The sequence below is a fragment of the Symsagittifera roscoffensis genome, chromosome 4 (genome assembly GCF_963678635.1).
Source record: "Symsagittifera roscoffensis chromosome 4, txSymRosc1.1, whole genome shotgun sequence".
In the NCBI taxonomy this organism is placed as follows: domain Eukaryota; kingdom Metazoa; phylum Xenacoelomorpha; order Acoela; family Convolutidae; genus Symsagittifera; species Symsagittifera roscoffensis.
In genome coordinates, this window is record NC_087065.1 from 29,175,434 (window position 1) to 29,192,584 (window position 17,151).

Sequence of the window (17,151 nt, forward strand, 5' to 3'; positions counted from 1 at the left end):
CTGAACAAGGTAACCTTGAGGAAGACATTTACAATTTTTATCGTAATGTTCAGACGGTATCAGTTCTAATTTCATCTCTGCCAGCAAATTGTTTGTTCAATTGATACTATTTTCCTCCTAAATTCTCCAGTTCTGACTAAATTTTCTTGTGAAGTATGTTCAATAGCGAAAACATGTATTAAGCAGAAAGCAAGAATAACCTTAAAACATAGAGCATTTCTAGAGAAAATCATGAAAAAATGACTTTTTTTTTCAGAAAAGTGATAGTTATTGATCCCATAAGTTGTATTTTTGCTTAAATAGTTTACTGTAGCACCTAAAAAGGGAAATTTGAGGAAGACAGGTTCTAATTTCATCTTTACCAGCAAATTGTTCGTTCAATTGTTACTATTTTTCTCCTAAATTCTCCAGTTCTGACTAAACTTTCTTGCAAAGTGTGTTCAATAGCGAAAACATGCATTAAGCAGAAAGCAGGAATAACCTTAAAACATAGAGCATTTCTACAGAAAATCATGAAAAAATGACTATTTTTCCAGAAAAGTGATAGTTATTTATCCCAAAAATTGTATTTTTGCTTAAATAGTTTACTGTAGCACCTAACAAGGGAAACTTGAGGAAGACATTTACAATTTTTATCGTAATAATCAGACGGTATCAGTTCTAATTTCATCTCTGCTAGCAATTTGTTCGTTCGATTGATACTATTTTCCCCCTAAATTCTCCAGTTCTGACTAAATTTTCTTGCAAAGTGTGTTCAATAGCGAAACCATGTATTAAGCAGAAAGTAAAAATAACCTTCAAGAATAAAACATTTCTACGGAAAATCTTGAAAATTATGTTGCAGAAGCAACAGAGATAATCATCAGTTATGAAGAAGATTTTGTTGAATTTGAGCCAATATAGAATAAATTTTTAAGAAAAATTTATCTCATTTTCAGTCAATTTTAGCAATTAACTGTTCATTTTTTATCATTGATCTGAAATTTTGTACTATTAAGGTGAATAACTTCTCTGAATTTGTAATTTTTGTACAAATTTGGGTTAATCATTGAGCAAAAATCAGGAAGTTTTATGGAATATTGCTCTTAATGTTCATTTGTATTGAGAGTCCTATTTCAATTCTCCCTAAATTGGACAAAAATCAGTTAATTATCCAATTATAAGGTTGAAAATGGAAAATTTTTGACAAATTTGAATAATTTTTATTTTACTTTCTTGAAATTTACGGTTACTTTCACTATCTTCCGCAAGTTTCAATTTCGATTCAGCTTTTATGAGCTTTCTTGTTAATGTTGAGAGCGTTATATAACCCGCTTTGTTACTCAAATAATGCTAAAATTTATCGTATTTCAATTTTTTGTGTGAAAAATTTGGAAAAATCCATATTTCTATTCAAAGTTTTGTATCAGTGTCTCAACATGATGCCAATTGAAATACAATTTGAGCTTAATTTTAAACTCTAAACATATCCATATTTTTGAAGTTAGATCAGAAGCAACAAAACACTAGCCAAAACCTTGAGATTTTTGCAGTTCTTTCCAAAAACTTGCAGTTTGTTCCAAAAGTTTGTTCCAGGAAGATAGAATCTAAGATTATCCAATAAATTAGAACGAATTACAATAAAACTTAGTGTTTTAAAGTTTTTATGAAAAATTTTCAATTTTTGTGACCAAAAAATCTTACCATTGACTTACCATGTACAATAAAACTGAATACATAACCTTAATTACACATCCTACACGTAATTAAGCAGTATTAATTAACAATTAGATAATGCGAGCCAAATTTTTGCGAAAAAACGAGACATTTCCACACAAAAACCAAAAGTTTTTCAAAAAACATGATTTTTTTCTCAAAGTTTCGTTAGGTTTCAGTATAGCTTTAGATAGTTTTCACGTCGAATCAAACCTTTAAAATAATAATCAAAACATCTAAACCGTAGAAGCCAGCTAAGAAACGCAAGTATCGGCAAAATCGAGCTCAAAAAATTCTGGCGCCAAAAATTTTTCGGAAACTTACCATCTTACCATCTGAAACTTTACCATCATACCATCTGAAACTTACCATCGTAATACATTAGGAATCCTATTCCCTAATGAGTTCTTAATTACCTACAATGAATTTCTTATACATAGGGAAATCTATGCATGGGAAATTCGGGCGCCGAAAAAAACTTACCATCTGAAACCTCGTATCTTAATACATTGGGAAACCTATTCCCTATCTTAATACATTGGGAAATCTATAGCCTATCTTAATACATAGGGTGAAGACCGGATACTCTATAGCCTATGTTAATACATGGGGGTCTTCACAAACCCCCCTCCCCCCCCCCCCCCCCCCGGCTGAACTGCCCCACCAACATATACTACTAACACATGCATTGCTTGTGTAAACAAACGAATGCAAAAATCACAAATAATCGCCACAAAAAAAGAACTTGTAGAAAAACTGAAAAGACTCTGAAAGCCTATGAAAATGACGCAATTACATCAAGAATTATCGGTTATGAAATTTATACGCAACGGTAAAAGAACTAGATCACAACAAAAAGAAACATTTAAAAAAACGCCAAAAATGGAAAATAAATCATGATAAATTCTTAAAAAATTTGAGCCAGAAAGAACCACACGCCTGGATCTCGTCCATAGCTTGCTGCCACTTTTCTCTTTAGACAAAAAATTCGATTCAAATCTGCAAATAAAATCTGGACGTTAAACCATCAACTTGAATCGATTTCAAATAAAAAATTTTTAATCTGAAATACACCTTTCTAATTAAACCTAAAACTAGTTTCACGCAATTTTGAGAAAAAAAAACAGAAAACATTCATTCGAAAAAAAACTTTTAAATTTTCTGAAAAAAAATTCTGGCAGAAAAATTTCAAAAATTTGTATTTCTTAGTGAGAAACTTGGCGCCGATGAAATCAGAAAACCATGAACTATATTTACTCTCATGAAAAATAAGAAAGAAGTGTCAAAAAATCTACTAACAAATTGGTTCGAAATCAATAAAGCCGACAAAAAATCAAATTACATCTAAAAATCTTTTTCCGCTGTAAAACAATTAGCACTTAGTTGTTGAAGTCAGCTTTTGAATTACAGCTGTTAGACGTGCATCTTGAATAGAAAAGGAAAAACATTTGTAGATGAACAAAATTCGATCAATCTGTGGACGAAGTTGTTTACGGGAAAAAAGTTTTTTTTTCATCAGAATATAATACCCTTGCTTATCGCAAGGGTGAAAAAGCCTCAATCCCATGTATTTTCATAATGCCTGTTTTTATCAAACATGATATTTAAGAAAACAAGCCAAGCAAGACAGCTGAGTGTACAATCATCAACTGAACAAAACTTACTCAGCGAAAAAACAGCCGACAGCATTTGAGAAAAAATCGTGATGTGACACCTAAGCTGACGAAACTTGGGCAGAAAAACTAAAGTCACAATTCAGTTTTTACCGGAAAACAATTTCAAGTTCACACACTGAAACAAGGTCCTATCGAGACTCGAATTCCAGCCCTCAGTGAGCAAAAGCAACCGCGTTACCTCAAGGGCAAATGGAAGGGAGCCTGAAAGTAGAGGTTCAATAATGAAGCAAGCTCAATTTCTTTTTTGTAAAAAAAGTTGTTTACGGGAAAAAGACTAGTTTCCGATTACAAGACACTTGCTCTCGCAAGTGTAATAAAACTGAATCACCAAGTATTTTCAATTACCTTTAAAATGACTACAAATTGATATTATTTGATTCTAACAAATCTTTTTCACTTCAAGACGAAAATGAGACTCAACCATTAATTAACTCGGTAATTCTTTGCAAAGTATCTAGCCAAACTCAACGACGACTTACATTCCTATCAAAAAATCGACTGATTTTGTCTAGAAATTAATGGTTGGTTTATTAAGTAGTAAGATTGAGTTTGAGTTTCCACTTCATTGGGATGATGATCTGGCCCTTTTCAAGGTCTCTCTTAAGCAATACCAGTGTAACTTTCAGCTACCATCGATCGTCTATGGAGTGCCGCGACTGCATAACATCTTTCATCGTCTTGCTAAGTAAACATTTTCCATCAGATCGCCTGTTTTCTCGGCCGCCGTTTTCAAATTTTAAATTTTTCAATCTGGATGGCCCAAATCTATCGGAATCGAAAGCTGGTGCTCTACCTGCCAATCGGTCTCTTAAATCAGCAGATAATGAGGCCTCTTTGGATCCAAAGCCCTTGTAACCACTTTCGGTACTCGGTAGGAAGCCGCCTTTACACTTCAGGACATCTCGTAAATCCGTTTGCCCACTTTTAGGCGGAAGGCGACGTTTTAGTGCTCTTCTATCGTAAATTACATCAGAGCTTCTTGAATCATTTTGTATTTTTTCTATCACATCATTTTCTGATACAGATTTATGTGAAGACATTGGTGAGTCTGATCCAAGGACGCCTAGTGTTGTTGGCTTTATAGGAACTTTTTGCTCTGGACCGAGTCGTTTGTAAACGCTGTCATATTTGGTCAACCTGATGACCGTCCGATCTTTATCAGATAATGATGTCGTTTTTCGATCCCCAGATTCGTCTAAAATCGTGAGCGATCCAGCTTGTTTGTTTTCTTCCTTGATTTCAGATTTTGACCCGAGTCTGTTAATAAGCTTCTCTTCTCTCTTGTCCGACACGAGCGTTGTTGGTCTTACTTCGTCTGAGTAATCATTCCTGAAAGTTCCAATGTAGTCTAGACCTGTCTGGAATCTAGACCTATCTAGCGATTGCCTTCCCCGTGCAAGAATGTTGCGTACTTCTCGATTTTGCTCCACTTCCTGACTCAAGCTTATGGTTTTCTGCGGAAAAAATTCTTCTAGCATATCGTCTCGTCGATCACTGATTACTCGTACAAAGGTTGTGGCAACCGGTGACATTACCAACTTTACTGTCTGCTCTTTTTTCGGATGATTTCCCAAATCATCTAAGCCAGTAATACTGTCTTCAATATCGGATTCCCCAAATTTTGCTTCAGATAACATTCTGTCGTTTGACTTATCCAAGTGATACTGACCGGCAAGGTACGTTAGGCGACACAGGTTCATTAAATCATTTGTTTCCTCGTCACTGCGAGAGGAACTCATCAATCTCAATTTAGAAGGCTGTCCAAGCAGATCCCCTGTAGTAATAATTTCAATGTCTCTACTGACAGTTGGCTCAGGTTTTTCGGTGACATCTTTATTCATTTTCAACAGTCCGCGATTTCTTTTATGTATCACGCGGGACTCTTCAGTGGGTATGTCTTCTAGCACAACTTTACGCTTTTTCGACAAATTCTTTGCACGCTTAAGATCTCTTTCAGAGCTAGAATCGTATCTTTCGGACTCAGTCTCAGTTTCACTTACTTTTATTTTGCCTTCTCGCTTGCGAGATCTTGGTAATTCATTTCCTTTGGACGTACTTGATATCTTTTTAGTTTTACTCGTTGACGAAATCTTCTTTCTCTGGGAACGAGATTCCTGGTTTTGCAGATAATTTTTTCGTTTCCCTGGATCAGAGCTCCGTGTATTATATGCACTCTCGTACGAACTACTTGATACCTTTCTGGTACGAGGAGTTTCTTTATGCCTGGCATTGTTCCTCGATTCCTCTTTTGGTCGATCTTTTAAGGCATCTTTGCTTGCAGTTATTTGTTGGCCCATCACTGATGAGCTGGTCTCTTTCTTTTTCGAATGTGAAAGGGGTTGAATTTCGCTGTAAATCAGTTTGGCATGTCTAAGAATTGCTATTACATCTCCAACGGCGCGTATGCCAAGCTCATGTAGAATTTCTTTATTTATATCCGGTAGCATGCTCTTCTTCATTCGATTATCGATAAACAGAACAGCATAATTTGCACAAACTGAAGGAGGAAGTCCGGCCTCTTTGAAAAAATTGCCCCAAGTAAAGCTGGATCGATTTAACTCAAGTTTATCTGATGCCATTTAGGTTAAGTACAACTGAAAAAAAGATCAACTACTACACAAAAACTTCGACCAAAAAGTTTACAGAATAAAATCATAGCCAACCGACTCATTTGGAACGCGATGAAACAGAAAAAAAAACACTAACTTGTTAGTGAAAAAGCTTCAACTATCGAATTCCAGAAAAAAGGGACAGTAAAGCTCTTTGAATTTCAAAACAATTTCTGATCGATACTTTTGTTTAAACTGATCAAAAAAGCAATAAGAAATTTGAAATGTTAATTCAATCGTTTTCGCACATTTTGTGCATCATCATGGTTAAAAATAGTTTTTTTTTCTTTCATGGTTATAAAATTGCGACTTGGGAATATTTTTGATTCTGACATGTGTAACATTCGCCCGGAAGATACATATCGACGGAGAACAAAACTGAGTCCTAAGACGACTGGCTAACGTCTAAACAGAGCTTTGCATGCTTTTCACCGTCTCTACCAAGCCAGTACTTTCGGTGGTCTTTCTAACATCGGGTCGACAAAAAACGTTACTGCTTTCGGCTTCGGTCAAAGCACTCAAATTAACTTAATTACATGCAGAAATAGTGAGCTCATGGCTGGGTCTCAGTATCCCCATACCACGAGGTCACTCCTAAAAACAGGGCTACTACTTATTGAATTATTATTGTTTTTGTTCAGTAGATAAAAATCATCATCTCCATCGAAGATGGATCAACCCTTTCCCCCAAATCCTAGCTTCTCATCTTAGTAGAATGAATTCAGATGTTAATTAAATTCAAATCAGGACATGACAGGGAAGCTAAAAGTTCATATAAGATGATAAAAGTTTCAGTCCCGAAACCCCTCCGGATTCGCGAATCCACTGAATCAAGCACGTTAAGCTTGATTTCTCTGTAATCCGGAAGGCTGGTTTCCACCCCTCACTGTTGTTAGCAACTGCCTTGCAACTATTGTAGCCACACAATAGTTGCAACTTGGAGCGGTCTCTGCTACTTCTGCTTTTCTCTGATTCTGATTCTCAATTTTCTCGTTGTTGTCGTCGTCGCAACTATCGTTGTTGTGTTGCTCTTCAGTTGTTCTGCCAAAATGGCCGTTTTTGACGTTTCTGAGAATTGTTACGTCATCAATTCGAAAATTTAAAATTTAGGAATTTCCGAATCCTTCAGCCTTCGCGTTTTGTCTAATCGTTCGAATAACGTTCTTATTCCTTCTAAATCGCCAATTCGGAAGGTCCGCTGCTAAAAACTCGAAATCGCCGAATCTGCATTTTGGCACATTCTGGTCGAATGTCACATACTCCCCGGACAATCCGGTCAATGTCCTCATTGAATCTCGCAATGTTCGAAAATTAGGTTTAGTGTCATCGAACAGAATTTACAAAATGCACGAAATTACTTTTATCCACGTCATATCGACTCACTGCAGAATATAAATTGCATCATACTACATCACTATAGCCTTCAAATTCTTTCATTAATCTGCACATTGAGGATATGACCTAAGATAAAAACATATTTTGCGACTTCCAATGTCAATGTCCTGAATAAAAACTTTTTCTCCTAAATTTAAAAGGTGTTGGTTTGCAGGACAGTCCTGCCAACCAACAAGCTAAAATTATCCTACCATGCTTCTTCCCTTCGGAAATCTTGCTTGTTATCGTCCTGAATATTAAAACTAAGAAACTCTCTGGTCAGAAAGAACAATGAAACAATCTCCCTCTTCGAGAGATTACCCACGCCTTTCATGTCACCACAAAGTGATCAGTTCTCCTAGCTGATTAAAAACAGTCATGCAGGCTGGAATATTTAAAGATACTCCTTCACTCAAGCCTTTCTAAATAAATAGTAAGTAAGTATCTCTAAAGCCACCCAACAAAAATCAAAATGCAAATTTATAAATGCAACAATTTCAAAACTCAACTAAATGTTTCAGTTTTCAATCACAACTTGGTTGCTTGGTTTCTCACTTGAGTTTTTTCACACATATAAAACAATTCTGAGCTTTAACTTTTTCTTCATCACTCCTTTGTTTTCTTCTTTTTTCGTCGTTTAGAAGTTCTAAAACTTCTAAATTCTTCTAATTTCGTTTCTTTTTGCATCTCGTTTTTCGGCCATTCGTCAATGTTCCATTTCCTCCTCCTGTGATAATGACTCTGCACTCTCAGTTTCTGTATCCTGCAACACGTCGTTAGCTATCCTGACGCTGTTGGAAGGCGTCCTCCAATACTTCTGCTCTTCTACCCACTGTTTGCAACAAGGTAGGGGATCCACGTTAGATTCTCTGTTCCTGCAGAAGCTGTTGTGCAGACACAACGTCACATTTCTCTCCAAATCTTCCTTCAACATCTCTGTCTTCTCCTTTCCACTACGTTCGTTGTCCCGGAAATTCTTTTCACAGCGGTGGTCACTGCATTCCGATGAGTCACGAGAGCTCGCTTGAAAGCTCCTGCTCCATTGTCCAGCTGATATTCACTGTACACTCTGCCGTGCTTCGACTTATGCTTCTTAGCATATTCGTACAACCATGCAGTCATGTTAGCTCTGAACCATGGCATCAATCGTTTTCTTGCATATATCTTCTTCACTTCCATCGGAATGTTTAGAATTTTGCACATTGTCTCAAAAAGATCTAAATCTTTTAGACAATCTAATTTCCGCAACTGTTCTCTCGTTGGCGCTTCCTGTCTATTGTTCTCTCTTACGTGAGCTTCCAGCCATTGTATCGCCATCATAACTCCCACTATCACTATTGTTATGGGCTGTGATGAGTCTGGTAAACCCATGGAGAGCAGCTCTCCACAGTCCCAGATCAATATCAGATTACTACGCTTGGGATACCACCAGGTCTGCAGCAAGCAGTGGCAAGGAAATTTGTCATGTGTCAACATGATGTTCCTCCAATTACAATTTCCCGAAGCTTCCAGTAATGGTTTCACTTCCATCATCACTCGGTGGACTTCATCATTCTGGTATACTGTATTGTAATCTGTGACAGTTGATCCTCTCTGTTTCTGTCTCTCAAAGTCACCGAAGTTCCCGCTCACGTATCCCATGAACTTCTTTCCTAGTATCGATTCTAACTCTTCCTTCGTCCTCTCTGGAACTGCTGAGAACATCTTACATAGCAACTCGTAAGATTTCTCGGACATCCTCGCCAGTCTCACACACTTCGGCACTGAGAAGGCTTGATCCACGATCGTTCTCGTACTCTTTACGTCCACAGCTACGAATTGTACCGGGTATCTGCTCTTGCACATTAGAGCCAATGTTGAACCCACCAAATATTGTGCTCCTGATGGTCTACAATAAGTCTCACTGTGTCTGATGTTCATTTCCGTTTCGATCGCTTCCCTCCATTTTCCTATGTATTTCTGCTCGGTTTGCAGAACTCCTGGGAACACTTCTACACTGATGGCTGTGACCATCTCATGTCTCTGTTCTAGATTCAATAGTGACTCTAAAGAACTAAACATGCTGTAGAATCCTAGTGCAGTCACTAGATTCACCTCGGTTCCTCCATGGCAATCTGCTATCAGTTCCGTTTCTGTTCTTGCTTTCATCACGACGTTTCCAAACAATACCGTCAATTGCTTGTGTTGTTTCTCTAGGGTCTTCACACAGTCCAGACCTCCACAAAAGTGACCCTCCAGTCCACAGACTTCCGCCAGACAGCTACCAGATTTGACCCAGTCTTCTGGTCCCCAGCCAGGCAACTCCACTTTATCTTCTCCGTTGCTCTTAGAGGCCGTTATCATCATATTATATATGATGTTAAGGTCACGCAGGTTACATTCTGCATTCAGTTCCCTCTGCACGTCTTGTGTCGCCCGTAATATTGAGTCAGCGTTGGGACTAGGACACCATGATGGCCTCATCAATTCCCACACTGCCATCAAGCTCGTTCTCAGTAATTCATCTGAGAATCCCAACCCAAACTCCACTCTTTTGTCGGATTTTGGTACGGAAGGTGCAGTCACCTCTTCTTCCAAGACCAGTCTCAATTTGGCCTGTGGATTGTTAACGCTCTTAATCGTTACAATTCTGGACGTCCAGAATCTAAGTAACACCGCCTGCTCAAAATCGAAGAAGCAATCGCGTATGTCTTCACTCAGGAAAGGGTTGTACGCTATCCCTATGACTCCGGATACGTAGCTATACGATTTCTTCTTGATCGGTCCACAGTATTCACTGGACTTCGGCAGTGCCCCCATAGATTCTTTAGTGAGTCTCAGCTCCTTGTTTGAGAATCTCCTGATTTCATCTATCTTTCTCATGGGTTCTAACTCCCCGGGTTCTTTCATATTCACCCTCATCGGTTTGCTTTGCTGCATATCTAGCAGTGCTAGCAAGAGTAAGTCTTTCGCTCGCTCATCGCCTTCCCTCAGCATCTTAACACAAGTGTTCAATGCAGGTACTGAAATCTGCTTTATCATGAACCGAATGAAACAGAGAGCGTCTCTCCGCTTCGCACACGCTACTGCTGCTCCCTCTTGGACTATCAGATCCCTCAGGTTCGTCATAAGGAACACCTTTTCTTCTTTTGACCTCTTCCTTTCTTCTGAATCATACTCTTCGCGAGTTAGTCCCATCATGCAGTAGCAAACCTCAGTTGTAACTCTTTTCTTACGTAAGGTACTGCCACGAGAGCGTGTATTCTTGGCGTAGTCCTCATCTCCTCTTCGAAGTACCTTAATACCACTGCTTTCCATGGAAGGCTCACCAACTGCTCCATCGTTTCTGCCTGTATCTCAGACGACGCTAAAGTCCCGTACGCCTTCTGCTTGAGGGTGGTGCCTTGCAACATTGTCTCTAGTTAACCCTCCATGGCACCCTTGTCTTCCAGAGCCATCACGTACCCTCTAGCCGAGTTTCGGTACTCCAACATTTCCATGTATCCACCAGCGGTTTCATCTATCGACACAGCCTCCGATACTGTCAGTCGGTTGTATTCCACTGGTACTAGTTGTCCTGCGACATTTCCCTTTCCGTGATTCATGGGAGATGGCTTAAAGTCTTTCATTTTGCTCTTTCCACATTGGCTGAGTATTTTACATTTCCAAGGTTGCTCCAGTCAGAGTGCGGTCACTCCTTTTGGATTTATAACCTGTTGACTTTATTCCCGCCATGAGAATGGGTGGCACCATCGCTATATCAGTCAACATTTTATCTGTGCCAGGCAATTGATAATCACCTTGTCCCAAATCCATGACCTCCTCGACTCGTTTCCTTTTCGCTGAGTTAACAGCTTTCATCGATATCTCCGAATCCACCTTCGTCTTTCCGACTCTCCTCGGTATCACTCTGCTGCCTAACTTCATTTTCATCGCATTGATCTTATCAATCACCAATTTTGATCGCATCGTACCTCTCCTGGTTCTTGACAGATACACCACCTCTCCTTTATCGTCCTGCGGTGTCATCTTGATGGGAGAATTCGCTTCACTTTCATCAGTGGCCGAGTCGATCAACAACTCACTCAGTCTCCCTTCACACTCATCAAGCTTGTCAAGGACTTTCCTCATCAAGGGTTGGTTGAGACCCGTTTTCAGAATGGACTGGGTCCCATAGCTCCGAACCACTGTCTCCAGACTTCTTCCATGAACGCCACTCTGTCCAATTTGCATCCCGTCCTACTCTCGTGGTCTCGGTGATGTACTTCCCATTCTTCCTCGGGCAGCGTTCCCAAGAAAGGTACTCTGGCTGAGCCCTCTATTCTTCTCCTTCTAGGTGATTCCATGAGAATTCTCTGGTCGTTATTTCTTGAATTGCCAGGAGAGCTGCTCTCCGGCAAATTCCGTTTCATTTCCATAAAGACTGACGAAGGCTCCAGTGTCGAGATGCCTTCATCCGCTGGCTCAGTCGTCTCCAACGTATCTGCATTGTTCTCAAGATCACTGAAGATATTGAAATCCAGGCTGGATGCTCCTACTGTCGATGCCCTGTCGTCTTCCCCACCAGCTTGACTTGCATCTTGTTGCATGGGTTCTTCGGTCTGACGGCTTCCTCCCTGTCCGTCATCTCGACAAAGTATGGATCCAACGTTCCCACGAAATTCCCTACTCTCCTTTCATTGGTTTCGAATGCTCTCAACCTTGGAGTTTGTACCACGGAGACTGCTCCGAGCAACATCCTTCTTATCAGAGGGAATTCAGGGATTGCCTTCGGCAGCTTCTCGTAATCACCCCAGTCCTTCGTCTCTTCTCTCACTTTATGATATGCTGCAGTGAGACGAGGCACTCTGGTTATTTCACCATTCGTTTTATCATAGGGCCTCAGATTCGATGTGTCCTCCTTCTACTTCTCCCATGCGATCACGGAAGTGATCGTCAAATTGATGACTGTCATCTCTGGCTCCGCTATTTTCGTAAATAACAGATCTTCACTCATGAACTCCCGCAATGTGTGCTGCTCACACCAGTTCAGTGTACTACCGTCCACTGCTGATATGAGGTTCAGGTGCAGCACCGACCTCCTATACGCCTCCACTTTAACGTCAGGGAACGCAAACGTGACTGCTGGTCCATAGATCACTGCCACAAACTCCGTGACTCCTCTGATCAGCGCTAAGGGATCGGTTCTCATAGCCAAGCTCAGATCGGTTAACAGGGGCATGCCTCCAACATGTCGTCTAACGTCTTCTTCTCTTTCAATAGTCTCGTCTTCTCCCGTTCCAAAGCGATTTTGTTGTAAGAGATATTGGATAAGAGTGTGTCTCAGGTCTCTTATTTTATTCCACGAGTCTGTGGATTTCTTCATATCTAAGTTCCTCACTCTCTCTCTCATCTGCTCTGGACAACGTGTCAATTTCATTAGTCCTCCCAAGTTTCCGTGGGTAATCACAATCAATGTCAGAAGTCCATCTAACCGCAGGTTCTGAATTCCTTCGGTGAGCAGCATCGCCGGTCCTTTCACGAAACTCTCTGCTCCAAGTGTCACGAACAAGGCTATTAGTTCCACTATTGACACTTCCACTACTGCTTGGAGGAATTCTTTTATCAAGTAATGCGAGACTTTCGGGTAGACTTTTGTCAAGAAGGACGCGGTCCATCCGGCTCCCAACCCTTCCAGCATGCTGTCTGTCCGTTCAAAGCCCTCCTGTCCCTTCACTTCTTGGGTCCAGAAGGTTTCCAGAGTAATCTGACACATTCTGTTCACAAATTCAGCGGTCTTTTCTCCGGCATTTTCCGCCAGGTTCACCTCCTTCAACAAGTAGGCATGGAACTTTGTGATCATCACAGGGCCTTGCTCAAAAGCATCTGCACCCAATGCCGCTACTCTAGGATTCAAGTGTAGCCACTGGTTGGCTTCCGGCTTGGTTCTCAAAACCATCGCCTCCAAATGAGCTCTCGTCCCTAGTGAATTGTTCCTTCTCGTGTTTTCACCTGTCACTTCCATTGCTCGGAACCATTTATCGTTGGACATCGCCGCGATCACTCGATGGTCGTCGTCTATTCCCGGTTTCAGTTTGAGCTGTCGACTGAAATTGGACAGTTCCAACCCCAGCACCTCGTCCAACACTAACATGTGTAGCGCATGGTCCTTGAATCCTCTCATCGCGTTTGAGATATCTGACCACACTGCAGGTAGTTCAGCCTTGAGTGGCCTCAAGTTCTCCATCTCTATCATGCGATTCGGGGCTGATATGATCACATCATATTTTCTTTCCGAAAGCAAGGTCACAATCGCATACACAAATTTCAGTTCATCCGGGAGATGTGCATACCCCGGAGACAACGCGAATACTATTCTCGGTGTCACTTTGGTGAACGACCCCTCCTTCGTCGCATCCACCACCTCACCCATCGACTCAAGGATATCTTTTATCGCTGGCCACACAGCGTTCTCTGCCGTTGTAGGATCTTTGAGTCTGCTCAGAAAACCTCTACTGTGTAGATGGTCATTGATGCCAGCAAACACGATCGTAATTGGGTTCATGTCCGTCTGCTTTTGTACCCCTATAGCCAGAGATATCGATTGCAGTAGGTCCAGGTCGACCGCTGCCAACATTATGACGTCCGGCCAAAACAGAGACTAGGAGGTGTACACGAACTCTGAATTCGCTACTATCATAATCTTGGCCTTCCTCATTTCTGCTTTGTCATAGGCGGCGAAGATGGTCTCATCTTTCTTTATCGTTTTCAATCCGCCGTATCTTTGGACATCACCATCTTGATTCACTAGTTTTGGGTGTATTCTCTCCTTCACATGACCAGGGGGTGAGCTTACTTGCCTGAACATCTTCACATGTTGTCCGATATGCGCCCTTGTCACTAGAAATCTTCCAGGTCTCTCTTCTCGATTACCTTCATCATGATTCAATCTCACGTCTTGCAATGGTCTCGCGTTCACTGGTCATATTGTGTTGTTAGAGGGCAGTCCCTCTAAGTCAGCAAATCTCAAGGCCGTCGTGGAGCTGAAATTTATGCTAGCGGCTATCAACCAGTCTACGCCGGTTATCGAGTACAATCTGCTGACGGATAGCGTCGCTCCATTCAGCATCCTCCTTGCGTCTTCGATGAAGCTTACCCTCTGGAGATCCAGCTTCATTAGTTCGTCTTTGTATACATGCCAGGGAGACGGTATGGTTCTTGACCACATCAACGAGCCTCTGCCCGGGCGTCTCTCCTCTCGACTGGTACTCATCGTCTCCGATCTAGTGTCCGATCTAGACGTGCCGGCTGTCTCTTCGATTGGGTTGACAGGTCCTATTCTTCTCCTAGGATGGATGGTCCTCCTCATCGGCGCTTCTCCCAATCGATCCTGTACGTCTGTCCTCTGACCTGGTTCGCTGGAGCTCTGTTGTCTATAATTCGTGACGGCCGGGACCGTCCCCAAGCGTGTTTCCAGGCTAGGAGGCACAAAGGTAGTAATCACCGCGTCACTCGCTGTTCCTTCTTCCTTCAGCACTCCTGTGTCAAAGAGTTCCGCCTCTAGTTCGTCCAACCGCTCTTGGAAGACTCGATTCAACCAAGCTTGTCCTTCGATACTGTCGAAGTGGATGCCGTCCGTGGTCAGTCTGGCCTGATCCATAGCTCTCAACTCATGTTCGATGTCCATGAGGATCATTCTTCCGGCGTTCCGACTTGCGATGTTCCTCAAGATGTTATTCCACCTGACGACTCCCTCATTGTGCCTTCTTCCTGCTGCTGTCAAGCTTCTCGTGTTCATTGGCACAGTGCAAACGGTCAGTACCGCGCAATTGAATTTCTGCCAGAGGGTAGTAAACAAACACACCATCATTGACTCCCATAGTGCTTCCTGCTCATCTGAACCTCTGGAGATGTCATTCGTCCCAACCAAGATCATCACATTGGGGATCCTCCCTGGATTCATCAGTTCCACCATTCGATATAACTGGGCTATCGTCGCGCCTCCAAAGGCCATCACCGTGGTGACCCACGAGGTCCTCAAATTCGACAGTACTCTGACCAAGCTGTCTCCCAGTATCAGATGAGATGTCCCCAGTGGTGGTTGCTGCAGGTTTACTGCCGGGCTCCAAGTCGCTCGATTGAAGCAAGCTCTCGGATCTGTCTCCGGAACTCCCGTGAAATTATATTTCAAATGATTATTCTTTTGTACGTCTTTTATGCGAGACACTTTCTTCGCTGGCATCTTCTGTATTCTTCTCCCTGGGGCCTTCGAGCTTCCCATGAGTGGCGTCACGTCACTTATCCCCTGTCTGATCACAGTCTGGGAGAGTCGTACTCTGCCCGTGTCGTCGATCGTTCCATAGGGTGCAGTCACCCAGGAACCTGGCGCATTCTTGTTGGCGACCAGTCGTTCAGCTGTCTCTATCAGCTTCCTCACTGGCTGTTCCACGACGGGGTCACCCAAGGTGTCACTAGGATCCGGGATCGTCACTCGATTTGTCTCTGTCGAGAGCCGTGTCTCCGTTGTTTGACTCATTTCTCGAGGCGTCAAGAGCTCCATCGGGGACTGCCCACGAGGAGTATTCCTTGCAGGTATCACTTTCTCCACGGCCGTTGTCAACGCCATCTGTTCCGATCGCTCTTTGTAGTCCTGCCTCAAGCGCTCAATTTCTTGACCCTGCTTCTTGTTGCAGTCTTCGAACAATCTTCTCCACATGTCTCGATCGTCCTCCATCTTGAGCATGCTTTTGGTCATCTCGTCCAGCTCCTTCTTCGTACTTTCCAGTTCATCCTTCATCTCATCCAGATTTTGCATGGTTTGGTTCGTCTGAACCTTCTGTCCTACTTTCGCCCTCTTTGGTGGCACAGCTGCTCTCAGTGGTGAAGCAGAGGAGGCAGCCTCGCTATTCATCTCCTGATGCATTCTCGTCAGCCCAGGTTTGGGCCTGGAGGGCATAGGCATCTCACCTGGTTGGTAAGTCCTAGAACTTCCCAATCCAGGCTCATTCGCCAAGTCACTCCCTGAGAGAGCCCCGTTTCTCCACCTCATCACTCTCATGTTCGGGCGGTCTAGTACTCCCCTCTCTCCATATGCTGCCATCAACAGGACTTCCGTGGGGCGGTCCCCACGGTTGTCATGCCCCAAGATGTTGATCAGGGCGGTCAGCAACATGACTACCTCTGGGTCCTCCAGAGCGAAGTCTCGATCGAGCAGCCGACAATAGATCGCATCTACCATCGGTCCCACATATGCCACTGCCAGGTCCATCAATTCATTCAAGTTGAAGTTATCCATTCTATTCTTTCGATTCGGTTTTGATTCAAAAATTTGACTCAAGTGAGTAATTAAACGATCAATCAGGATCTAGAAAAGAAGTCACAAATATCACACTTGTCAGTTTCATCTTAACATATATCGCTAAAATGCTAAAATTTGCTTAAAAACAGTTCAGATAAAAAGATATTTATCCTAAAATTTATTAAAATCAATCGGTCTCCAAAATTTTGGAATTCGACCTAAGATTGGACAGTCCAAACTTTGGATCTATTCCTAAGATCGTCATTCAGTTGTTCATGGTCACTAACCCCTACTTACCCAAGAGCTTAATAACATAACACATAACATAACATAGCATACATATCACACATTACATACAACTTAGTCTTTAGCCTAACACTCTCTCGCCTGTCGCTCAGCCTCTACTTAAGTAATATTTCTTATGTAAATATACTTGTATATTAGTATCAGAGAATATCACGTGTACAAGCGCGTACATTTCCCGAGGATGCAGTCGTCCTCTGTTTCGATCGAGCACTGGAAGCGAGAGTTCCTTCACGTC

The 17,151-nt window shown here is 42.0% G+C and overlaps 2 protein-coding genes across 2 annotated transcripts in view; one reads left to right on the top strand and one right to left on the bottom strand.

Annotated features, from left to right (window-relative positions):
• Positions 1–17,151, top strand: part of LOC134844673 (zinc finger Ran-binding domain-containing protein 2-like) — a 474,693-nt gene that overhangs the window by 379,662 nt on the left and 77,880 nt on the right. The window lies entirely within an intron of this gene.
• Positions 3,758–5,986, bottom strand: LOC134843925 (uncharacterized). Its single transcript, XM_063860271.1, has one exon. The coding sequence runs from the start codon at positions 5,948–5,950 to the stop codon at positions 3,998–4,000; it is 1,953 nt and encodes a 650-aa protein (XP_063716341.1). The 5' UTR covers positions 5,951–5,986; the 3' UTR covers positions 3,758–3,997.

Coding starts and splice junctions, on each gene's coding strand:
- LOC134843925 (XM_063860271.1), bottom strand. CDS start 5,950: ATGGCATCAGATAAACTTGAGTTAAATCGATCCAGCTTTACTTGGGGC.